The 25,845-nt window shown below is 48.4% G+C and overlaps 1 protein-coding gene and 1 pseudogene across 1 annotated transcript; one reads left to right on the top strand and one right to left on the bottom strand.

The window, feature by feature from the left end:
• Window positions 1-9,894: 9,894 nt before the first annotated feature.
• LOC104661306 lies at window positions 9,895-12,305 on the top strand (annotated as a pseudogene).
• A 10,631-nt stretch (window positions 12,306-22,936) lies between these two features.
• Window positions 22,937-25,845, bottom strand: GMCL2 (germ cell-less 2, spermatogenesis associated). The gene has a single exon (XM_030926778.1). It carries the CDS (start codon window positions 25,719-25,721, stop codon window positions 24,147-24,149), a length of 1,575 nt encoding a protein of 524 aa, XP_030782638.1. The 5' UTR covers window positions 25,722-25,845; the 3' UTR covers window positions 22,937-24,146.

Below are 25,845 nucleotides of genomic sequence, written 5' to 3'. Positions count from 1 at the left end.
AAAGGTGAATAGTTTGGTGCAGCTCCCACAAAGCTGGATTTGAACCCAGGTCCACTTGTCTCCAAGCCCAGACTTTACCCATACCTGTGATTTGACATTTGAGTTTAGCTAAAAAGGATATGTAAATAGTGAAAGTGTAGGAACCTCAGTTTGGCCCAGGTCACACGTGTCTGCATTGTGAGCCATAAGACAATGAAGTGCTGAGAACAAATATGTCTTCAGAAAACCACACTGTTTTATTTTCTCTCTTTCTCTCTTTCTTTCTCTCTCTCTCTCTCTCTCTCTCAGACTGAGTCTCCCTTTGTCACCCAGACTGGAGTGCAGTGGTGCCATCTCAGCTCACTGCAACATCCGCCTCCCAGGTTCAAGTGATCCTACCACCTCAGCCTCCCGAGTAGCTGGGATTACAGGCACCTGCCACCATGCCTGGATAATTTTTGTATTTTTAGGAGAGATAGGGTTTTACCATGTTGGCCAGGCTGGCCTCGAACTCCTGACCTCAAGTGATCCACTCCTCTTGGCTTCCCAAAGTGTTAGGATTACAGACGTAAGCCACCACAACTGGCCTGTTTTTTTTTTGTTGTTGTTGTTGTTAACACACTGTGTATTTCTTTCTTTCTTTCTTTTTCTTTTCTTTTTTTTTTTTTTTTTTGAGGCAGAGTCTCGCTCTGTCACCCAGGCTGGAGTGCAGTGGCCGGATCTCAGCTCACTGCAAGCTCCGCCTCCCGGGTTTACGCCAATTCTCCTGCCTCAGCCTCCCAAGTAGCTGGGACTACAGGCGCCCGCCACCTCGCCCGGCTAGTTTTTGTATTTTTAGTAGAGACGGGGTTTCACGGTGTTAGCCAGGATGGTCTCGATCTCCTGACCTCGTGATCCGCCCATCTCGGCCTCCCAAAGTGCTGGGATTACAGGCTTGAGCCACCGTGCCCAGCCTCTTTCTTTTGCTTTTTCAAGACAGTCTCGCTCTGTCACCCAGGCTGGAATGTAGTGGCTCAATCTTGGCTCACTGCAAGCTCCGCCTCCTGGGTTCATGCCATTCTCCTGCCTCAGCCTCTCGAGTAGCTGGGACTACAGGTGCCTGCCACCATGCCCAGCTAATTTTTTGTATTTTTAGTAGAGACGGGGTTTCACCATGTTAGCCAGGATGGTCTCGATCTCCTGACCTCGTGATCTGCCTGACTTGGCCTCCCAAAGTGCTGGGATTACAGGCGTGAGCCACTGTGCCCGACCAACACACTGTGTATTTCTAAGGCCAGACTCAGAAATCTGTTCTGAACCCAAGTTGTTTTGTGTGAGTTTATTGCTTTATTGATTTTGTTGGAATGGCTACTACTTGAGGTTATTTCTTTTTTCTTTTTCTTTATTTTTTTGAGATGGAGTCTTGCTCTGTTGCCCCAGCTGGAGTGCATGGCACAATCTCGGCTCACTGCAACCTCTGCCTCCCTGGTTCAAGTGAGTCTTATGCCTCAGCTTCCCAAGTAGCTGGGATTACAGGCATACACCACCATGCCTGGCTAATTTTTGTATTTTAGTAGAGACAGAGGCTCGCCATGTTGGCCAGGCTGGTCTCAAACTCCTGACCTCACATGATCTGCCCACCTTGGCCTCCCAAAGTGCTAGGATTACAGACGTGAGCTACTGTGCCTAGCTGAGCTTACTTTAAGCAGTGTACAATGACTGATAACATAAAGATTAATGGGCACTAGTCCAGGCCTCTAAATGACAAATGACTTTAGGCAAGTCATTTAGCCTCTCTGGGCATCAGTGCTTCACCTACAAACTGAAAAAGTTAGATCTAGAAGGACTAAGGTACATTTTTTTAAAAATTGGGGAGGATTTTTTAAAATTGAGAGATAGTTAGATATTTAGATAGATAGATAGATAGATAGATAGAAGAGAGATAGATGATAGATGACAGCTGCTAGGTCGCTGCTCGCTCGATGCTAGGTGGGTCGCTCGCTGCTCTCGTTGCTGCTGCTCGCGCTCGCTCGGTCGGTCCTGTTCGCTTCGCTGCTCGCTCCCTCTCGCTGCTCGCTCTCTCTCGGTCGGTCTCTCGCTGCTCGCTCGCTGCTCGTCGCTGCTCGGTCGTCGCTCGCTGCTCGCTCGCTGCTCGCTCGCTCGCTGCTCGCTGCTGCTCGCTCGCTGCTCGCTCGCTCCTCGCTCGCTCCTCGCTCGCTCGCTGCTCGCTGCTCGCTGCTCGGTCGGTCGCTCGCTGCTCGCTCCTCGCTCGCTGCTCGCTCGCTCCTCGCTCGCTGCTCGCTGCTCGCTCGCTGCTCGGTCGGTCGCTCGCTGCTCGCTCCTCGCTGCTCGGTCGCTCGCTGCTCGCGCGCTGCTCGGTCGCTCGCTCGCTCGCGCTGCTCGCTCGCTCGCTGCTCGCTCGCTGCTCGCTGCTCGCTCGCTCGCTGCTCGCTGCTCGCTCGCTGCTCGCTCGCTCGCTGCTCGCTGGTCGCTCGCTCGCTGCCCGCTCTCTCGCTCGCTCGCTGCTGCTGCTCGCTCGCTTGCTCGCTGCTCGCTCGCTGCTCGCTGCTGCTGCTTGCCGCTCGCTCGCTGCTCTCGCTCGCTGCTCGCTGCTCGCTCGCTGCTCGCTGCTCGCTGCTCGCTCGCTCTCTCGCTGCCCGCTGCTCGCTCGCTGCTCGCTTGCTCGCTCGCTGCTCGCTCTCGCTGCTCGCTCTGCTGCTCGCTCGCTCGCTGCTCGCTCGCTCGCTGCTCGCTGCTCGCTCTCGCTCGCTGCTCGCTGCTGCTCGCTCTCTCTCGCTCGCTGCTCGCTGCTCGCTCGCTCGCTGCTCGCTGCTCGCTCGCTGCTCGCTCGCTCGCTGCTCGCTGCTCGCTCGCTCGCTGCTCGCTGCTCGCTGCTGGTGCTCGCTGTGCTCGCTGCTGCTCGTGCTGAGCTCGCTGCTCGCTCGCTCGCTCGCTCGTTCGCTCGCTCGCTCGCTCGCTCGCTCGCTCGCTCGCGGCTCAGCTGCTCGCTGTTGATCCTCTCGCTGCTGCTCGCTCTCGGCTGCTGCCTGCTCGTGGCTCACTCGCTCGATAGCTCTCGCTGCTGATGCTGGTAGGGTCTCCTCTGACGCCCAGGCTGGAGTGCAGTGGCTCAATCATATCTCACTGCAGTCTTGAACTCCAGAACTGGATCGATCTTCCCACCTCAGCATCCCGAGTAGGTGGGACTACAGGCATGCACTAGCATGCCAGCTAATTATGGTGTTTTGCCATGTTGCCCAGGTTGGTCTCCAACTCCTGGGCTCAAGTGATCCACCCAGCCTCAGCCTCCCAAAGTGCTGGGATTACAGGCTTGAGCCACTGTGCCGAGCCACAAATTGAGATATTACCAGGCATAGTGACTCACACCTGTAATCCCAGCACTCTGGGAGGTTGAGGCGAAATAATCTCTCTTTTTTTTTTTTTTTGAGATGGAGTCTTGCTCTGTTGCCCAGGCTGGAGTGCAGTGGCACGATCTTGGCTCACCACAACCTCTGCCTCCTCTGCCTCCTGGGTTCAAGCAATTCTCCTCCAGCCTCCCAAGTAGCTGGGATTACAGATGCCCGCCACCATTTCCAGCTAATTTGTTGTATTTTTAGTAGAGACGGGGTTTCACCAGGTTGACCAGCCTGGTGTAGAAGTCCTGACGTCGTGATTCACCCACCTTGGCCTCCCAAAGTGCTGGGATTACAGGTGTGAGCCACTGCGCCCGGCCGGGAGAGAATCTCTTGAGCCCAGGAGTTCAAGACCAGCCTGCAGGAGGACCACCTGAGTTGGGGAGATCAAGGCTGTGGGGAGCTGTGACTGTGCCACCGAACTCCAGCCAGGGTGACAAAGCGAGATCCCCACCTCAAAAAAAAAAAAAGAAAGAAAGAAAGAAAAGAAAAAAGAAACACTGTACTCTTGAGCTATTGCCCTCTGACTTCCTTACCGTTCCTGAACTCTAAGCTACCACTAATCTACGTTCTGTCTCTATCAGTTTCTGTGTTCTGGACGTTTCATAGAAATGGAATCACGTAATATGCAGTCTTTTGTGACTGTCTTTTACTTAGAATAACGTTTTCAAGGTTTGTCCATATTACGGCATTTATTAGGGCTTTACTATTATTATTATTTTGAGATGGAGTCTCACTCTGTCGGCCAGGCTGGAATGCAACGGCATGATCTCAGCTCACTGCAACATCTGCCTCCTGGGTTCCAGCAATTCTCCTGTCTCAGCCTCTCTAGTAGCTATGATTACAGGCACGTACGACTATGCCCGGCTAATTTTTGTATGTTTAGTAGAGACAGGGTTTCACCATGTTGGCCAGGCTGGTCTCAAACTCCTGACCTCATGATCTGCCCACCTCGGCCTCCCAAAGTGCTGGGATTATAGGTGTGAGCCACCATGCCCATCCTAGTGCTTTATTATTAAATAATACTCCATTGTCTAGATGTGCCACATTTTATCCATTCATCAGTTCATGGATTGGGTTGTTTGCACCTTTTGACTATTATGAATAATGCTGATGTGAACATCCATGGACAAGTGTTTGTGTGGGTATATTTTGCCGTTCTCTTGGGGAGATACTCACAATGAAAATGGCTGGGTCAAATGGTAACTCTGTGTTTAACGTTTTGGGGAAAGGCCAGGCTGTTTTCCAAAGTGGCTGCACCATTCCTACCAACAGTGTATACACGTTCCAATTTCACATTTTTAACACGTTGTTATCTGACAAATCCAGTTTCTTGGAAAGAAACGTTTCAAAGGGACTTATGAACAGAAGCCATGTCTGTGTCTCCAGTGTGGGTAGACAAAATCGTAGATCCCCGCAGCAGTATCCCCAGATCCAAAGCTTCTGTACCAAGGGAGCAGGTTCTTCAGAAGGGATGTGTGGGCAAGCGAAGTATGATAACATCAAGGCTCTTTGACGTAATGGTAGAATTGATGGTAAGTACAGTCTCATACACAAGGAACAACAGATAAACTGGAAATCTTGGAGGCCTTCCTGGAACAGGAGTTAATCAGAAGCCAACACAGTAGATTAGCATCCAAGATGGAGTTGCTTTAGCCTCAACAGAGGAGTTGTAGGCTCATAGCAACATTGAAAGGGAGGTAGAGAGATTTCCCATCTGCCCCCTGCCCCACACATGCACCTCCTCTCTCATCATCATCTTCTACCAGAGGGTACATTTGTTACAATTGATCAACTTACATTGTCACATCATAACCACCCAAAGTCTATTGTTGACATGAGGGTTCGCCCTTGGTGTTGTACATTCTATGGATTTGGACACATTTCTAACATGTATCCACCACTACAGTATCACACAGAGTTGTTTCACTGCCAGGGTGCTCTGGGTGGAGGTGAGCCACAAGAGGGATGGCACCTGCAGGCTCTGGCCAGGGGGAGCGGGGTGGCCATTGAATCCATTATCAGCCACAGATCCCCAACTGCGGTTGGAGACAGGCTTTACTCTGGGCCACCAACCAAAGTCTGAGCTTTTCCCAGACAGATTTGGTTTTTGTTTTTGTTTTTGTTTTTGTTTTGAGATGGAGTCTCGCTCTGTCCCCCAGGCTGGAGTGCAGTGGCGCGATCTCGGCTCACTGCAAGCTCCGCCTCTCGGGATCATGCCATTCTTCTGCCTCAGCCTCCTGAGTAGCTGAGACTACAGTCACCTGCCACCGCGCCTGGCTAATTTTTTTTTTTGTATTTTTAGTAGAGATGGGGTTTTACCGTGTTAGCCAGGATGGTGTCGATCTCCTGACCTTGTGATCCACCCGCCTCAGCCTCCCAAAGTGCTGGGATTACAGGCGTGAGCCACCGCGCCCGGCCGTTTTTGTTGTTTTTGAGATGGAGTCTTGCTCTGTCGCCCAGGCTGGAGTACAATGGCGCAAGCACAGCTCACTGCAAACTCTGCCTCCCAGGCTCAAGTGATCCTCCCACCTCAGCCTCCTGAGTAGCCGGGACCACAGGCATGCGCCACCACGTCTGGCTCATTTTTATATATATATATTTTTTTTTTTTTTTTTTTTTTTTTTTTTGAGACGGAGTCTCGCTCTGTCTCCCGGGCTGGAGTGCAGTGGCCGGATCTCAGCTCACTGCAAGCTCCGCCTCCCGGGTTTACGCCATTCTCCTGCCTCAGCCTCCCGAGTAGCTGGGACTACAGGCGCCCGCCATCTCGCCCGGCTAATTTTTTGTATTTTTTAGTAGAGACGGGGTTTCACCGTGTTAGCCAGGATGGTCTCGATCTCCTGACCTCGTGATCCGCCCGTCTCGGCCTCCCAAAGTGCTGGGATTACAGGCTTGAGCCACCGCGCCCGGCCCATTTTTATATTTTTTGTAGAGACAGAGTCTTGCCATGTTTTTATATTTTTTGTAGAGACAGTCTCACCATGTTTCCCACGCTGGCCTCAAACTCCTGACCTCAAGCAGTCCTCCTGCCTTGGCCTCCCAAAGCGCTGGGATTAGTGGCATGAGCCACCACTCCTGGCCCCAGAGATGATTTTTTTTGTCTGGGGGTTTCTAGAGGAACAGGAGGTGGTGGTGGATGCCAAGGACAGCAGCTGTTTTAGTGCTTACTCTCACTTCCCACTTCCTGGTCCTGGGGTGCCTGGTGGCTTGGTCTCCATGCGGTCCCCTTGCAGCCTTTCCGGGGCCACGGCCTTTGACACCTGTTTCATCTGTTACCTTCTTCTATTCACTTTCCATGGTTTCAAATGTCAGGAAAATGTTTCCTCTGTTGGGGCCTTTCCCTCTCATTTTCTTCGCTGTTTTGCTAAAGGCTGGGGGTGGTGGTGTATGTCCACATGTGCACAAAATCTCCCCTTCTCCACAGCACCATGCTGCCACCCACTGCTTAACAGGACTCTTGAGCAAGTTCTTTTTTTTTTTTTGAGATGCAGTCTTGGTCTGTTGCCCAGGCTGGAGTGCAGTGATGCGATCTCGACTCACTGCAACCTTGATCTCCTGGGTTCAAGCAATTCTCCTGCTTCAGCCTCCCAAGTAGCTGGGATTACAGGCATGTGCAACCACGCCCGGCTAATTTTTGTATTTTTAGTAGAGACGGGTTTTCACCATGTTGGCCAGGCTGGCCTCAGACTCCTGACCTCAAGCGATCCACTCACCTCGGCCTCCCTTACAGGCGGGAGCCACCTCGCCTGGCCTCTGGAGCAAGTTCTTGATGGTCACATTTTCTTGTTCTTGTGCCCAGAAAATGTCTTCCCTTCTTCCAGGCCCTTTGGAATTGACATTGATGTTCCTGCCAGACTTTGTTTTATTTTTATTTTTTGTTATTATTATTTGTTTTGAGACGGAGTCTCACTCTGCGCCTCGGCTGGAGTGCAGTGGTGTGACCTCCGCTCACTGCAAGCTCTGCCTCCCAGGTTCACGCCATTCTCCTGCCTCAGCCTCCTGAATAGCTGGGACTACAGGTACCCGCCACCACACCCTGCTAATTTTTTGTATTTTTAGTAGAGACGAGGTTTCACTGTGTTAGCCAGGATGGTCTCAATCTCCTGACCTCATGATCTGCCCACCTCGGCCTTCCAAAGTGCTGGGATTACAGGCATGCGCCACCGCACCTGGCCCAGACTTTGTTTTTTTTGTCGTTGTTTGTTTTTGAGACAGTCTCCCTCTGTCACCCTCGCTGGAGTGCAGTGGCACTATCTTGGTTCACTGTAACCTCTGCCTCCTGGGTTTAAGCGATTCTCGTGCCTCAACCTCCCAAGTAGCTGGGACTACAGGCATGTGCCACCACGCCCGACTAATTTTTGTATTTTTAGTAGAGACGAGGTTTCACCATGTTGCCCAGGCTGGTCTTGAACTCCTGACCTCAAGTGATCTGCCACCTCGGCCTCCCAAAGTGCTGGGCTACAGGTGTGAGCCACTGCACCCAGCCTCCTTCCAGACTTTGTGCCATGGAGCTATGGGGGCCAGGACCATTGGCCCCTAACGGTTCACTGAAAAATCACTGGCACAAGGCAGACGATTATTAGAAGTAAAGGGAATCTCAGTAGGTTTGGGTCTACACCGTCCATACTGGACTTTCCATTCATTCAGAACAACTTACTGAGCCTCTTTATGTGCCCAACACTGTGCTAGGCATCGGGGAAGCCATGGTGAGCTAGACAGAGAGTCCTGGTCTCCCAAGCTTCCGCCCGGGAAAGTACCAGCCGGGAGAGCAATATAGAACTAGAACCTAGGAAGAGATATGGGAAAAGTGCTCCCTATAGGATTTGTTGGATGTGACAGGGCAGAGGAGGAGGGTACTGGGAAGACCTAGGGGTGAAGAGGGAACAAGGGCAGGGCCCGCTGGGACAGCCACCCTTCGTGCTTACTGCAGCCTTCTTCATAGTTGAACCTCCCCATCCTACAGCACAGGAAGCTGCAGGAGGTGCCTGGTGGAGAGTCTGTGCTCAGAAATCATTTGAACAAATGACTTTTATGGACTTTTGTTCATTCCCCGAAGCTCCTGGGGCACCACTGCAGGATTTTCAATTAGGGAGTAGCATGGTTAGCTTTGTGTTTTTGGAAGAGCATTTAGGCTATAGCAGGGGAACCAGAGGGTGGTCAGGATGCCTGGGGAAGGGGGAGAAGAATGAGAGCAGCGAGGGAGCTGGAAGGGTGGCCTGGCCCAGGATGGTGGCCGTGAGGCTGAGCTCAGGGAGTTGGTAAGAGCGATATACAGGACATGACAGGACTTTGAGGTACGGGGTGTGGCAGTGGAACAGGAGGATGGGTCAGGCAGACAGAATTTCTGAGATAGCCCCCCAGAGATGCCCTGCCCAGAGCCTGTCAGTATGAGGAGCTGTCACTCCTGCATGTCTTGTTATTTGGCACAGTTGACTCAGACAGGGAGACAATCCAGGATTATCTGGGTTAGCCCAGTGTAATCCCTTGAGGCCTTAAAGCAGAAAGCTTTCTCTGACTGGCGGCAGAGGGGCAGTGGCGGAGATCCCAGGAACAAGCAGGATCTGAATGCTGCTCCCGGCCGTGAGGATGGGGGGGACCATGGGTGAGGACCAAAAAGCAACCACAGGAGCTGAGAGTGACTGGATGACAGGAGGCGGGACCCAGGTCCTACAGCCACTGGGAACTGAACCCTTCCAGCAAGAGGAGTGAGCCTGGAGGGGGATTCCAAGCACCAGATGAGATCACGGTGGATGGAGACATTGATGTGAGCCTTCAGCCCAAGCCCTGCCCTCCAGGACTTCTGATGTACAGACCCATGAGATAATACCTGGGTGTCTGTCTCAGCCACTGAGGGGTCAGTTGTTACAGCAGCAATGGGGAGCGCATACATCAGATTTCTGGACACATTCACTGCAGTGAAAACCAACATAGAGACCTGGTGTGGTGGCTCACGCCTGTAATCCCAGCACTTTGGGAGGCCGAGGCAGATGGATCACTTGAGGCCAGAAGTTCAAGACCAGCCTGGCCAACATGGTGAAACCCTGTCTCTACCAAAAATACAAAAATTAGCTGGGCGTGGTAGTGGGCACCTGTAATTCCAGCTACTCAGGAGGCTGAGGCAGGAGAATCTCTTGAACCCAGGAAGCAGAGGTTTCAGTGAGCCAAGATTGCCCCACTGCACTCCAGCCTGGGCAACAGAGCGACACTCTATCTCAAAAAAAAAAAAAAAAAAGAGAGAGAGAGAAAGAGAAAAAGAAAGGAAGGAAGGAGAAAGAAAAAGAAGAAAGAAAAGAAAAGAAAACCAATGTAGTGGGCGAGGCAGGGCAGGCTGGGAAAGAAAAAGAAAAAAAGAGGAGAGGAGAGGAGAAAGGAAGGAAAAAGAAAAGGAAGGAAGGGGGAGAAAAGAAAAGAAAACCGATGTAGACGGCAAGGCAGGGTAGGATGGCAGAGGAAAGAGGTCCCGGGGACTCGGGATGGATAATAAGGGTCCCCACCTCATCAGGCTGTTGGGAGAGCCAAGTGCATGTACAGTACGTGCGGCCGCAGCGGGAACTGGGAGACCTACGGTGGCAATGGGAATGGAGATCTGTGAGTTGTGGCAGAAAGGCCTCCACCTGCCACGGAGGTGTGACGGGCGGGCGGGGAAAGCAGGTGGCCTTGCGCTGCCTGAGCCACCCTGCGTGGCCCCTCCGCCCGGGAGCCCGCTGTGGCCTCCTCTCCGTCGCCTGTACCGCCACCTCGTGGGGCAGTGTGGAATCGCCAGCAGTCAGTCGGCGGGCTTTGGTCCTGGGAGTCGTCACCTCTCGAGTACTTCTTATGACGGTGCTCCACTGACATCTGGCCTCTTGCTTTGCAGGAGGCAGGGAGGTCATGCTCCTGCCCTAGAAAGTGAGAACTGGAAGGGTCTTTAGAGCCCATTGATTCACCCTCCCCTGCAGAGTGGAATGACGGAGGCTGGGCCCAGAGCAAATCAGGTTCCCAGGTGGGAGGAAAACCCAGGCAGCCCTCCCTCATTCATTCCTTGGCACCTGCTCAGCCTCTGGCTTCCAGTTGGCCATGGAGAGGAGGGAAGGCAGGGAACAGTGCGCCTCCTGCTTCTGACCTGTGCTCCTTCTCCAGGAACAGACACCGGGCGCTGCTGGCCTTCCTTTTCTCGTGAGATAAGGAGGCATCTGTTTTTCTCTTTCTTTGTGAAAGACAGAGAGGAGAGCAGCCAGGCCAGAATGCGGGGTGAGGGGGAGGGTGGAGAACCGGGCTGAGGGTGTTTGGGGCTTCCTAGGCAAAGGGCTTGGGTATCAGTCCCATTGATTTAGATCAGGGTCAGAAGATGTTCTCTGTAAAGGGCCAGACAGTAAACATTTTAGGTTCTGTGAACTATACAGTCTCTATTGTAACTACTCAGCCCTGCTGTTATAGTAGGAAAGCACCCAGAGACAATATGTAATCAAATGGAGTGGCTATCTACCAATAAAACTTTATTTATAAAAAACACGGGGGCCAGGCACGGTGGCTCACACCTGTAATCCCAGCACTTTGGGAGGCTGAGGCCGGCGGATCATGAGGTCAAGAGTTCAAGACCAGCCTGGCCAATATCGTGGAACCCTGTCTCTACTAAAAATACAAAAAAATTAGCCAAGCGTGGTAGCGGGTACCTATAATCCCAGCTACTCAGGAGGCTGAGGCAGGAGAATCACTTGAATCCAGGAGGTGGAGGCTGCAGTAAGCTGAGATCGCACCACTGCACATCAGACTGGGTGACAGTGCCAAACTCTGTCTCAAAACAAACAAACAAACCGAAAACATGGCTCCGCTGGCCGTAGGTCGCTGACCTCTGATTTGGATGTTGGTGGCGGTGCCTACCGGTTTTTCCAATCAGATGCTTCAGCTGAGGCTGGGGGCTGTGGCTCATGCCTGGAATCCCAGTGTTTTGGAAGGCCAAGGTGGGAGGATCACTTGAGCCCAGAAGTTTATCAGCAGCCTGGCAACAAACAAGACTTCTGTCTCAACAACAAAATTAAAGAAAGAAAAAATGATGCGCCAGGGTCGCGCCGGGCTGGGCCGGGGGCGCGCCCTCAGCGAGCAGGACGTCCGGCCTGCGGGCACTGCTGGGGCTCAGGCTGCTGGTTGCAGGCTCGCGCCTCCTGCGATCAAAAGCCAGACCAGCGCCTGCCACTCAGGACCCAGCTGGTGGGGACCACAGCGGTGAACTCGGGTGGCCGCTGGGACTCAGCGGTCATGGAGAGCCTAGCGGTGAAGTACCTGAGCTAGGAGGAAGCCCAGGCCGTGGACCAAGAGCTGTTTAACCAGTACCAGTTCAACGTGGACCAACTTATGGAGCTGGCCAGGCTGAGCTGTGCCACAGCCATCGCCAAGGCATATCTCCCCACATCCATGTTCAGGAGCCCTCTACTGTCCTGGTCATCTGTGGCCTGGGGAATAATGGAGGAGATGGTCTGATCTGTGCTGGACATCTCAAACTCTTTGGCTACCAGCCAACCATCTATTACCCCAAAAGGCCTAACAAGCTCCTCTTCATTGCGTGGGTGACCCAGTGTCAGAAAATGGACATCCCTTTCCTTGGGGAAATGCGCTCAGAGCCCGTGATGATTGAGCTGTATGAGCTGGTGGTGGATGCCGCCTGTGGCTTCAGCTTCAAGGGTGATGTTCAGGAACCGTTCCATGGCATCCTGTGTGTCCTGAAAGGACTTACTGTGTCCACTGCCAGCATCAGCATTCCCTCAGGATGGGATGTAGAGAAGGGAAACTGCAGGGATCCAGCCACACTTGCTCATCTACCTCACAGCACCCAAAAAATCTGCAACCCATGTTACCAGAAGCCACCAGGGGTCGTTTTGTGCCACCTGCTCTAGAAAAGAAGTAACAGCTGAACCTGCCCCCTGCCCTGATATTGAATGTGTCTACGGTCTGCAGTGAGGGAAGGTGGGTGGGTATTCTTCCCAATAAAGACTTAGAATCCCCCCCTCAAAAAAAGAAAGAAAGAAAGAGAAGAAAGAAAGAAGAAAGGAAGGAAGGAAGGAAGGAAGGAAGGAAGGAAGGAAGGAAGGAAGGAAGGAAGGAAGGAAGGAAGGAAGGAAGGAAAGAAAGAAAAGAAAGAAAAGAATAGAAAAGAAAAGAAAAGAAAAGAAAGCATTGTGCCACTGCACCCCAGCCTGGGTGAGAGAGCGAGACTCCATCTCAAAAAAAAAAAAAAAAAAAAAAAATTAAAAAGAAGCAACCGATGGGATCCACTTCCAACACTGTGTCCTGCAAATATTCTGTATGAATACACAAGACACAATACTATGCTTCCCCTTTTTTTCCGCCTATTTCTTAGTAAATGTCCATCCTGTCTTCACAGAAATAGTAGCATACTATGCACAGCATTCTGCATTTTGCTTTTTAATATTTTTAAAAAATGATTTCAGTTTGTATTTTGGATTCAGGGAGGGCGTGTGCAGGTTTGCTACCTGGGTATACTCTGGGTATAATGCGTGATGCTGAGGTTTGGGGTAGAATTTTTCCCATTGCCCGGGCACTCAGTGTAGTACCCAACAGTTAGTTTTTTACTATGCGCCCCCTTCCTCTCTTCTCATGTTGGTAGGCTGGTCTTGAACTCCTGACCTCAGGTGATCCACCTGTCTCAGCCTCCCAAAATGCTGGGCTTACAGGCATGAGCCAGGGCTCCCGGCCTGGCTCCTACTTCTAAGCGAGAATATGCACTGTTTGGTTTTCTGTTCCTGTGTTAATTGGCTCAGGACGATGGCCTCCAGCTGCATCCATGTTGCTGCAAAGGACATTATTTTGGGTTTTCTGGCTGCACAGTATTCTGTGGAGAATATGTGCCACATTAAAAAATTATTTTTACTTATTAAATGTTTTATATTTTTGTTTCATTTTTTTTCTCTTTTTCTCCCCCTCAAGTTGAACTTCATTATCTTTATCCAATCCACCACTGATGGGCACCTAGGTTGAGTCTGTATTTTTGCTATTGTGAACACTGCTGTGATGTACATGTGCATGTGTCTTTTTGGTAGAAAAATCTGTTTATGTTGAATATATATCTACTAATGGGAGTGTTGGGTCAAATGGTAGCTCTGGGGTTTGTTTGTTTGTTGTTTTTGTTTCTGGAGACAGAGTTTAGCTTTTGTTGCCCAGGCTGGAGTGCAATGGTGCTATCTCAGTTCACCTCCATCTCAACCTCCCGGGATCAAGTGATTCTCCTGCCTCAGCCTCCCAAGTAGCTGGGATTACAGGCATGCGCCACCACGCCCAGCTAATTTTGTTTTTTGTTTTGTTTTGTTTTGTTTTCTTGAGATGGAGTCTTGCTCTGTTGCCCAGGCTGGAGTGCAGTGGCACCAACTTGGCTCACTGCAGGCTCTGCCTCCCAGGTTCATGCCATTCTCCTGCCTCAGCCTCCTGAGTAGCTGGGGCTACAGGCGCCTGCCACCACGCCTGGCTAATTTTTTGTATTTTTAGTGGAGACAGGGTTTCACCATGTTAGCCAAGATGTTCTTGATCTCCTGACCTCGTGATCTGCCCGCCTCGGCCTCCCAAAGGGTTGGGATTACAGGCGTGAGCCACCACGCCCAGCTAATTTTGTATTTTTAGTAGAGATGGGGTTTCTCCATGTTGGCCATGCTGGTCTCGAACTCCCGACCTCAAGTAATCTGCCGGCCTCGGCCTCCCAGAGTGCTGTGATTACAAGTGTGAGCCACCGTGCCTGGCCTATAGTGCTGTTTTAAGTTCTTTGAGAAACCTCCAAACTACTTTCCACAGCGGCGGGATGAATGGACATTCCCACCAGCAGTGTATTAGCATTCTCTTCTCCACAGCCTTGCCAGCAGCTGCCATTTTTGACTTTTTAATAATAGCTGTTCTGACTGGCGTGAGATAGTATCTCATTGTGGTTTTGATTTACGTTTCTCTAATGATTAGTGATGCTGAACAGTTTTTCATATGCTGGTTGGCTGCTTGTTGGCATCTTCTTTTGAAAAATGTCTGTTCACGTCTCTTACCCATTTTTTTTTTTTTTTTTGAGATGGAGTCTCACTCTGAGGCCCAGGCTGGAGTGCAGTGGCATGATCGTGGCTCACTGCAACCTCCGCCTCCTGGGTTCAAGCAATTCTCCTCTCTCAACCTCCCAAGTAGCTGGGATTACAGGTGCCTGCCATCACACCCAGCTAATTTTTGTATTTTTAGTAGAGACGGGGTTTTGCCATGTTGGCTGGCTGGTCTTGAGCTCCTGACCTCAGGTGATCCTCCCATCTCAGCCTCCCAAAGTGCTGGAATTACAGGCATGAGCCACCGAACCCGGCCTAGCTGTTTTATTCTTTTTCTTTTCCTTTTTTTAGAGAAGGGATCTCACTATGTTGCCCAGGCTGGTCTTGAACTCCTGGGCTCAAGCAAGCCTCCCACCTTGACCTCCCAAAGTGTTGAGATTACAGGCAGGAGCACAGCCTAACTATTTTCATTAAACAATATTAAATGTCTTATTCATCAAAAATTTCACGCCGGGCACGGTGGCTCAAGCCTGTAATCCCAGCACTTTGGGAGGCCGAGACGGGCGGATCACGAGGTCAGGAGATCGAGACCATCCTGGCTAACACGGTGAAACCCCGTCTCTACTAAAAAATACAAAAATCTAGCCGGGCGAGGTGGCGGGCGCCTGTAGTCCCAGCTACTTGGGAGGCTGAGGCAGGAGAATGGTGTAAACCCGGGAGGCGGAGCTTGCAGTGAGCTGAGATCTGGCCACTGCACTCCAGCCTGGGCTACAAAGCAAGACTCCGTCTCAAAAAAAAAAAAAAAAAAAAAAAAAAAAAAAAAAAAAAATTCACAAAGATCATTCGGTTTGGATCAAAATTTTGCATTATAGTTTTATAACTCTTATGCAAAATTTTTACAGCTAATAATATCTGGCAGAGATAAACATGAAACCACTTGATCAATGAATCCAAACAAAAATGTATGTTGACAGTTAAGACATTTCTAATATTATTTTGCCAACAATTTTAAAGCCAGTTTATTTATTAAAGACTTTACCTAATTTATGAGTACTCCTTAACTTTAAGCCAATTTGAAACTTTGTGGCCAAAACGCATAACAAAATACCTGTACATACACATAAACACACACATACACACTCATTTAAAGCAGGTAGAAAACAAAATAGAGAAAGATAGAGCCTGGATGGTTTCCATATAGGAGCCAGGTTTTACAAGTGGGATGAGAGAAAGAAAGGAGGGGAAGGAAAAAAGATGAAGCAACCGAAAGGAAACCCTCCAGCCACTAAAGAGTGTGGGGTCGCTATCCACACTGTTCCTGTTTGTTGAAGAAGGGATCATGGCCCATCCACAAAGTCACACATTCATACGTGCAAACAAACCGTACTTCCAAAGGAGTCCCAATCAAAGGGGTCTTGAATTTCCCTCCTCAGTTGCAAATGACTCCACGGACTGCTGAGTCACGTCCAAGTAGAGCTCTCAGGGTGCCTTACATGCAGACAAATGCAAATACTCAAATGCCAGCACTAACAGCTAAATCTGGTTTTTTTGGTTTTTTTTTTTTTGTTTGTTTTTTTTTTTTTTTGAGTTGGAGTTCCGCTCTTGCTGCCCAGGCTGGAGTGCAATGGCATGATCTTGGCTCACTGCAACCTCCACCTCCCAGGTTCAAGCGATTCTCTGGCCTCAGCCTCCCAAGTAGCTGGAATCACAGGCGCCCACCACCAGGCCCGGCTAATTTTTGTATTTTTAGTAGAGGCAGGGTTTTGCCATGTTGGCCAGGCTGGTCTCAACTCCTGATCTTAGGTGATCCGCCCACCTTGGCCTCCCAAAGTGATGGGATTACAGGTGTGAGCCACTGCGCCCCGCCCAGCCAAATCTTAAGTAGAGCAGTGACACCCGAAAAAAAGGCAGTGGGCAGTCAGGTGTACTTCCGACCAAGTTACCCAGCTCATAATGATGGTGGCTTCCCCTTCCCCCCACCCCAAAAAAAAGTAAACAAAGAAAGTTCACTTTCTTTGAACCAGAGAAGCATTGATGGCAGCCAACATTGTGCCAGAAGGCAAAAGGGAGATTTCCCACAAACAAAAGCATTTTTGGCAGCTTCTGAGAAGTTCCCTAACATCCCCACCGTGGGGTCTGCTAGCCACGAGCAGCTGGTGCTCACAGGTGACCCTAGTCCTCACCAGTAATAAAAGCAGGTGGTCAAGCACAGGCCTACGCAGAGCACGCAGCACTTCCCAGTCCGGGCCACCAGAATTGCAACCCAATAGCAGGTGAGTTGCTTGCTGCATGCAGAGTTCAATTAGCAAAAGGGAGGTCTGATAGAAAGAAAGTAATGTATGGGCCAGGTGCAGTGGCTCACTCCTGTAATCCCAGCACTTTGGGAGGCTGAAGCGGATCACGAGGTCAGGAGATTGAGACCATCCTGGCTAACATGGTGAAACCCCGTCTCTACTAAAAAAACAAAAAATTAGCCGGTCGTGGTGGCAGGCGCCTGTAGTTCCAGCTACTCGGGAGGCTGAGGCAGGAGAATGGCGTGAACCCAGGTGGCAGAGGTTGCAGTGAGCTCAGATCGCGCCACTGCACTCCAGCCCTGACGACAGACTGAGACTCCGTCTCAAAAAAAAAGAAAGACAGTAATTTATTATGAAGATAGCTTAGGGGAAAAGGAACCACAAGCATCCTGCCTTTAAATGTGCCACTTGGCCTTTGGAGCAAAAAGCAGGCACTTTTAAAAAGCAAGGGAGAAAGTGAGCAAGATGGGGGGTCTCTGTGTTAACTTGGTGCCTTCCCTGCTGGGCCGTTGGGCTGGTGACTGCTGACGTCTTTGTGGGGAAGCTGGTGTCTCTCAGGCAGCCTGCTCTAGGGTGAGAGTTCCTTAGCCGGCACGCTTCAGTTTGCATATCAACTGTTAACCCTTGGTTTGTTCTGTCTTGGAGTCCATAGTTAGATAAACATTCCCTGGGGGGAGTCTGGTGAAGGGGAGGGAGAAGGCTATATTTGCATTTCTAAAAGGCTAAGTAGGAAACGGGGAAGAGGGGAAGCAAGAACAGGAGAGAAAAAAATAGTTAAATCATTCCTTAGATAGAGGTACTTAGTTACAACTGCACTCCAGCCAGCGTGACAGAGACCCTGTCTCTAAAAAATTTTTTTTCAGTGAAGTTTATAAATAAAAATATATGTTGAGCTGGGCATGGCAATGTGTACTTGTAGTCCTGGCTACTCAGGGAGGCTGAGATGGGAGGATTGCTTGTCCCCAGGAGTTCGAATCCAGCCTGGGCAACATATGGAGACCCTGTCTCCAAAACAAAACACAGAAAGAAAAAAGACGATGGCTCACGCCTGTAATCCCAGCACTTTGGGAGCCTGAGGTGGGTGGATCACCTGAGGTCAGGAGTTTGAGACCAGCCTGGCCAACATGGTGAAACCCTGCCTCTACTAAAATACAAAAATTAGCCGGGCGTGGTGGTGCATGCCTGTAATCCTAGCTACTTGAGAGGCTGAGGCGCAAGAATCACTTGAACCGGGGAGGTAGAAGTTGCAGTGAGATGATATCGTGCCACTGCACTCCATCCTGGGTGACAGAGGGAGACTTTGTCTCAAAAAAATAAAAAGAAAGAAGAAAAAAATGTTGAAATGTATCAACTGCCTTGTTAGTAGGTATTGATAAGACTGGTTTCTTTTCTCGTTTTATCTATTTATGTAATGAATTATATTAATTGAGTTTCTAATATTAAACCATCCTTGCCTTTCTGGAATAAGTCCACGTGAATATCATTTTAAATTATATTAATGTGCTATTGGATTGTTGCTGAGATGTAGGAAAAGCCAGTGTTTTTCCTAGTCTCTCTCAACAGTCAACACATCTGTGACCCCAGATGTGCGTATTTTCCCTCTACACAGCAAGCAAGCAATTCTCTGTCAGACACCTGCTGTGTGTCGTCTAATTCAGTTTAACTCCGACACCGTTTACCTGACGTTAGTGTCAGATCCCACACACTGAGGGCTCAGTCCCACAGGAGTGTCCCCCACTTCAGAGGTCAGCTGCAAGTCCAGACCTTTGGAACTTCTTTTTTTTTTTTTTTTTTTTTTTTTTTTTGAGGCGAAGTCTCGCTCTGTCGCCCGGACTGGAGTGCAGTGGCCAGATCTCAGCTCACTGCAAGCTCCGCCTCCCGGGTTTGCGCCATTCTCCCGCCTCAGCCTCCCGAGTAGCTGGGACTACAGGCGCCCGCCACCTCGCCCGGCTAGTTTTTTTTTGTATTTTTAGTAGAGACGGGGTTTCACTGTGTTAGTCAGGATGGTCTCGATCTCCTGACCTCGTGATCCGCCCGTCTCGGCCTCCCAAAGTGCTGGGATTACAGGCTTGAGCCACCGCGCCCGGCCCAGACCTTTGGAACTTCTGACCAACTGGCTATACATTGGGGTTCCCATGACCCCTCCTTAGATTTTATTAATTTGCTAGAGAAGCTCCCAGAACTCAGGGAAACACATTTACCCATTTACTATAAAGGATATCACACAGGCCAGACAGAAGAGATGCATAGAGTGAGGTATGGAGAAAAGAGTGCACCACGCTCCAGTAACCTCCACGTGTTCAGCCATCTGGGAGCCCCCTGAATCCCGTGTTTGTTTGTTTGTTTTAATGGAGGCATGATTGATTAAATCACTGGCCAGTGATTTAACCGTCAGCCCCTCTCCCTTCCTGGGAGGTTGGGGGCGGGACGGGGCGGGGGATTGGGGGTGGGGCGTGGAGCTGAAAATCCCAGTCTTCAAAAGGTGCCTTGGTCTTTCCAGTGACCCGAAGCCACCTAGGGGTCCGCCAGCCAGCAGTCATCTCATTAGCATACAAAAGACACTCATTTGTCTCTGGAGATTCCTAGGGTTTTAAGTACAATGTATCAGGAAGTGGAGAGGAAGACCATTTGTGGAGCTCAGGAGAAAAGGCCAGATTGGAGAGATTTGAATCATTTGCATAAAGGTGGTATTTCATGCCAGGAAACTGGATGAGCTCACCTAGGGGCGGAATGTAGACAGAGAAGGCAGAAGACCCAGGACCAAGCACTACAGTGTGTTCCAACATATTTCAAGGTTCATCCTCTGGGGGAATGCTGGCAGCTGTGGGAACGGGAAAAGGTGCGCTCCAGGTAGGAAGCTCGTTTGCATAATAAAAGATTACAGTGGGGTGGACAATAAACGTCACACCTGGCCCAACCAATCTTTGGGCCTTATGTAAATCAGACACCACCTCCTCAAGCTGTCTGTGAAACCCGGTGCATTTCACCACCTCACCATAAGAGCCACTCAGGGCCCCTGTGTCTCTGCAGGAGAGAGCTATTCTCCTTTCTCTTTCTTTTGCCTGTTAAACCTCCACTCTTTTTTCTCTTTCTCTTTTTTTTTTTTGAGACGGAGTCTCGCTCTGTCACCCAGGCTGGAGTGCAATGGCACAATTTCAGCTCACTGCAACTTCTGCTTCCCGGGTTCAAGCAATTCTCCAGCCTCAGGCTCCCAAGCAGCTGGGATTACAGGTGCCCAAGACCACACCCGGCTAATTTTTTGTAGTTTTAGTAGAGACAGGGTTTCACCATGTTGGTCAGGCTGGTCTCGAACTCCTGACCTCATATGATCTACCCACCTCAGTCTGTCAAAGTGCAAAGTGCTGGGTTTATAGGTGTGAGTCACTACGCTGGCCTAAACGTCTACACTTAAACTAAAAAAAAAAAAAAAAAAAAAAAAGGATCATCTTCTGAGGGGGAACCAGCAAAAAAAAATATGTATATAGAAAATTCCTTGGTAATGAAGAGGAAAGAGACACTAATACGTGCTGCAGTGTAGCTGACCTTGAAAGCATTATGCGACGTGAAAGAAGTCAGACATAAAAGGCCACATATTATATGATTCCATTAATGTACAATGTCTAGGCTGAGCGCAGTAGCCCATGCCTGTTATCCCAACACTTTAGGAAGTGAAGGTGGGAGGATCACTTGAGCCCAGGAGTTCAAGACCAGCCTCAGAAACACCACCATATCTACAAAAAAAAAAAAAAATTGCCATTCTTTACCTATGACGGTCTCAGTAAATTCCTGTACTGCCTATGACTCCAGCCACAGCCACAGCCAGCTGCACCCACAACACTTAGGTCAGCGTAGCACTGGTCCCACTCATGAGAGGCCAGTTTTCACTTTTTTGGCAAAATGGAGAAACATTAATTGGGGCCAGGAGTGCCTGTTGGAAACCCATTTCTTGAATAGCATTCTTTTAAAAACAATTGTTTTTTAAAGACAGGGTCTCCCTCTGTCACCCAGGCTGGAATGTAGTGGTGCAATCACAGATCACTGCAGCTTCAAACTCCTGGGCTCAAGTGATTCCCCTCCAGAGTAGCTGGGACTGCAAGTATGTGCCACCATGCCCAGGTAATTTTCTAAAAAAATTTTTTGGGCCGGGCGCGGTGGCTCAAGCCTGTAATCCCAGCACTTTGGGAGGCCGAGACGGGTGGATCACGAGGTCAGGAGATCGAGACCCTCCTGGCTAACACGGTGAAACCCCGTCTCTACTAAAAATACAAAAAACTAGCCGGGCGAGGTGGCGGGCGCCTGTAGTCCCAGCTACTCGGAGGCTGAGGCGGGAGAATGGCGGGAACCCGGGAGGCGGAGCTTGCAGTGAGCTGAGATCCGGCCACAGCACTCCAGCCTGGGCGACACAGCGAGACTCCGTCTCAAAAAAAAAAAAATAATAATAATAATAATTTTTTGGCCGGGCGTGGTGGCTCAAGCCTGTAATCCCAGCACTTTGGGAGGCCGAGACGGGCGGATCACAAGGTCAGGAGATCGAGACCATCCTGGCTAACACGGTGAAACCCCGTCTCTACTAAAAAAAATACAAAAAATTAGCCGGGCGAGGTGGCGGGCGCCTGTAGTCCCAGCTACTCCGGAGGCTGAGGCAGGAGAATGGCGTAAACCCAGGAGGCGGAGCTTGCAGTGAGCTGAGATCCGGCCACTGCACTCCAGACTGGGCGACAGAGTGAAACTCCGTCTCAAAAAAAAAAAAAAAAATTTTTTTCCATAAACCATAGTTTATACAATAGTTTAACTTACACTGTTAACACTTTATTGAAAATATTCCTTTGTTTGTTTGTTCGTTTGAGACAGAGTCTCACTCTGTTGCCCAGGCGGGAGTGCAGTGGTGTGATCTCGGCTCACTGCAAGCTCCACCTCCCAGGTTCACGCCATTCTCCTGCCTCAGCCTCCCGAGTAGCTGGGACTACAGGCGCCCGCCACTACGCCTGGCTGATTTTTTTGTATTTTTAGTAGAGATGGGGTTTCACTGTGTTAGCCAGGATGGTCTCAATCTCCTGATCTGCCTGCCTTGGCCTCCCAAAGTGCTGGGATTACAGGCGTGAGCCACTGCGCCCAGCCTATTGAAAATATTTCAATTGAAAAGAACATACTACACAAACACTTAAAAGTATTTGGTAAGAAAACAAAAGCACATCTTTACTACCCATGTGAATTACTAACTGACAATGATCAACTTCTCAACTAAGAACATTAACCTACTTGTGATTGAAGAAATAATTATCCTGTCTATGGATGACATAAGCAACTTGGCCAGGACAGAAGCAGTGGATGAAACCACATAGAATTCCAATTTGGCCAGTTAACTTATATAAGTGTAATGAAACAGTTAACTTTATTCATTAATATACTCAAACACTATCTTTCCTTCCAAGATTTTCAAAAAGTTAATTATCCAAATAATTGAAGTTTGGTATTTCTATATTTTTCAATACAAAAAGGGTCAGGAATCTTTTATACAGTAATGAGACGGAAAGAAAACAACAGCTTCCCGTGAAAGAGGCCTAATCTAGTCAAATATGAAAAGAAGTAATGTAACCTCTTTTTTTTTTTTTTTTTTTTTTTTGAGAGGGAGTCTCTCTCTGTCATCCAGGCTGGAGTGCAATGGTGCGATCTCCGCTCACTGCAACCTCTGCCTCCCGGGTTCAAGTGATTCTCCTGCCTCAGCCTCCTGAGTAGTTGAGATCATAGGCATATGCCACCATGCCCAGCTTATTTTTATTTTGTATTTTTAGTAGAGATGGGGTTTCACCATGTTGGTCATAGCTGGTCTTTAACTCCTGACCTCAAATGATCCACCTGCCTCAGCCTCCCAAAGTGCTGGGCTTACATGTGTGAGCCACCATGCCCGGCTGACACCCAGCTGAAATGTAACCTCTTGATAACAGCCAAATCACTGTATTAGAAACATTTAAATTCCAGCTCTGGGGGTCAAGGGTGAGGTATTTAAAAAGTTCCTTTAAGTTAAACCAAGTGGATGAATTTTAAAAGAAAAAGCAATTTATGAACCTATGGACATATCATTAAGAAAGAAAAAAATTATTAGTAAATTCCAAAAGTTAAAAGGAGTTGGAAAAAATTCTAACTAGAAAGAAAAAAAATGTTGGTTTCAATTAAGGGGTTTTTTTTGGTCCATTTTATATAAGAGCTTACTTATTCTTTTTCCAAATGTGCATTTATTATTTGCACAGATACATGCAAATTATTCCCATTTTAAAAGCCACAATAAAAATATACATTAACCACAGAAGTACTTACTCTAACTGAACATGGCTATATTCAAAACAGCAATAACAACATGGCTATATTCAAAACAGCATATGAAAATGAACATGGTATATTCAAAACAGCAATAAACACAAAAGGTCAACACATCTAAATCATGACAAGTATACATCTCAATTTTGACAAAAATGAGTTCCATTTTTACATGAATGCTTCATCAGCTTCTATATTAGATCCTCTGACCTTATTTATATTTACTATGACATTTCTGTTAGCATGTGTCACTCAAAGGCACTCAACTCAAAGGGTATAAAGTCCTGAGCTTAAGTAGGAAACAAAACTCCCAACTAAAATTTGAACATAAATAATTCTAAAGATCAGAGAATATTAATGTTTAAAAGTATAATATCTGGTACATAAATAATTCAAAAACTAATAATAAAGGTGTACAGACTGTCAAAGAAAAGACCATGTAAGGCAAGAAATATCCTTGGAATCAAACTGATTTTTCACTCATTCAAGATCATTTGAAGGTGTGAAGCTAACTTTCATTTTTCTTAAAATCCTAGGAAGGCCAAATTTAAAAAAATAGCATGACAATGCTTAAGTTTAAAAAAAGTTTCTCAGCTTAGTCTCCAAAACCAGGAAGAAAGCATTTAATGATTAAAAACAAGTATGAACTGGAAAGATATCAGACTAAAAGGAGGAATCATAATAAGCCGGTTTAAAATATTAAAAGAAAGCTTTAAATGCACCCACTCAAAACAGCATTTCTAATTGGCCATCCAAATTATTCTTTTAGATTATTTTAGCCAAATACAAATAAATTTACTGATGGATAACTGAGGTCCACTAACATAAGGTAGAAACAAAGTTTAAGCTAAAAATTAAATCTATATTTTGTTGCAGATAAATGTGAGATTTACCTATAGTAATTTTCTGCTGATGCTAAATTAAAAGCATGAGTTGACATTGTACTAACAGAAATGGTTCGACAGATATTTTCTTGGCTTTAAAATGTTTTGTTCATATGTGCAGAGAAATGCAATGAGGATAAGAATAATCTTCTGTATTGTCTGTACAGTTCATAAGGCCTTTACCATCGTTAGTCACCTTAGATGTGAATATCAGTAGGGCCATTAAATTAAAGCTGGCCTTAAAAGTTTTCAAAGTGCTACTGTTCCCAACCGATGAGATCTTCAGTTTTCTGGATTTTCTGGGTGACGATTATTTTCAATTCTTTTCTCTGGCGATATATACAAGAAGTTACAGCAGATATATAAAGGGAAGGTCAGAAACCTGCTGTCCAAATTCATCACCACTTGTTCCTGATCCTTTTTAAGTATAAGTATTTGACAGCCAGTTGTTCTACTACATATTAGTTTTCCACTACTATCAAAAGAAGCCAAACGTAATCTAAATGCTACGCTCCTTTGAGGCTGTAAACTGACAGACCCGCTACATGGCTGATTCAGTGTATTGCGTTTGAAAATGATGCATCGATTGGTGTAAGTTACAAGTAGGTCAAAGCCGAAGTTAAAACCCGTCCAACACCAGCAGTATTCACCGTCTTTGGCAAGCTTTCTACCACACCTCATGCTATTTCCCTCTAGTTCTTCTTTATCGATTTCTTGAGGCCCTACCTCACTGTCTTGTTCGGCCCACAGCATAGCAAACCACTGCTGTTTATACACAGAAGACAGCCATTCTGAAGGTACTATAGCATCTTGTTCAATAATTCTTGCAGAAGCCAGGTCACTGATAATATATTGTAACCTTAAATGTCTGAATACTGACACAAATGGTTTTCCTTGTTCCGTTTCAAGAAAGGTCATACCTTCAAAATCTTTTCTCTGTTTGGAAAACCAGACATCTGTTTCTGTCAAAAGCTGTTTTAAAGATCCATTCCAAGAAGGCACAAGTTGAAGAAACATCCACCTTTTTAGAGCGGTGTATACATCCATCTCCACTTGCATCACAAATAAGTTAGATGAACCAATGAGCTGTTTCATGACATTTATACTGAGTTCTTTAAAAAGTTTAACACTCTGGTGAGTCATCAAATTGTTTAGAAGCCATTCAAGGCACTTTTTCTTTACGGAATCTAATCCATAGGTCCCTACTGATGTGTAATAGCCACACACAGTTTTCACAGTAATTGTCTCCTTCATCGTCTCACCACACTGCTGTATTAAACCATCCAACTGCAGCATACAAGCTGCTGCCAAAATGGCAACAACTCGACTGGGCTTTATCAACACGTCATCTCGATACAGTGAACCAAACGCAACCTGCAGCGCTTCTACATCAATGTTCTGGTCAGGAATCTCCAGTTCAATAATATTCATGCTGGATTCTTTCCAAGAACCACTGAACATACTAGAAAAGTAGCCAGATTGACATAAATATATTTTGTGTAATCGCCATTCTTCTCCTAGAGCACAAATCTTAATGTCACTGTTTTCACCATTCAAAAATAATGTTTGATAAATATATTTGGATGTACTCCTGAATTTTTTTCTTGCAGGGATGTGGAGGAGCGGCTGCTGCTCGTCCCTCTCCTCCTCATCCTCGTCTCTCTCCGAGTCAGGGCGACAGTAGCGGAAGGCCCCGCTGCTCTTGTGACTGCCCGGGCAGTAACAGAAGCCGCCGTAGCCCGCCGCAGGGTCTCCAGGGTCCGGCCTCCCGGCCGAGCCCCCCGCCCTGGCACCCTGCTTCTGCTGGGCAAGGGCTCGCCTCGGCTGGCGCAGTACCCGGCTGCTCGACGATCCCATGGGTCGCTGCTCCCGGGACTTCAGGGAGCCCGGAGGAGGAGGTCTCCCGCCATGGCCCGGCCGCCGCCAGCCTTACCCGTGCACCGCCAGCTTCTCACGCGCAGCCCAACCGTTGCAGCCGACA

This window comes from Rhinopithecus roxellana, chromosome 3, assembly GCF_007565055.1.
Source record: "Rhinopithecus roxellana isolate Shanxi Qingling chromosome 3, ASM756505v1, whole genome shotgun sequence".
Lineage (NCBI taxonomy): Eukaryota > Metazoa > Chordata > Mammalia > Primates > Cercopithecidae > Rhinopithecus > Rhinopithecus roxellana.
The sequence above is the reverse complement of the archived record's forward strand: the minus strand, read 5'-3'. Positions and strand labels throughout refer to the sequence as shown.

What these genes read in the sequence shown, in the direction of transcription:
- GMCL2 (XM_030926778.1), bottom strand. Translation starts at nt 25,721, where the DNA reads ATGGGATCGTCGAGCAGCCGGGTACTGCGCCAGCCGAGGCGAGCCCTT.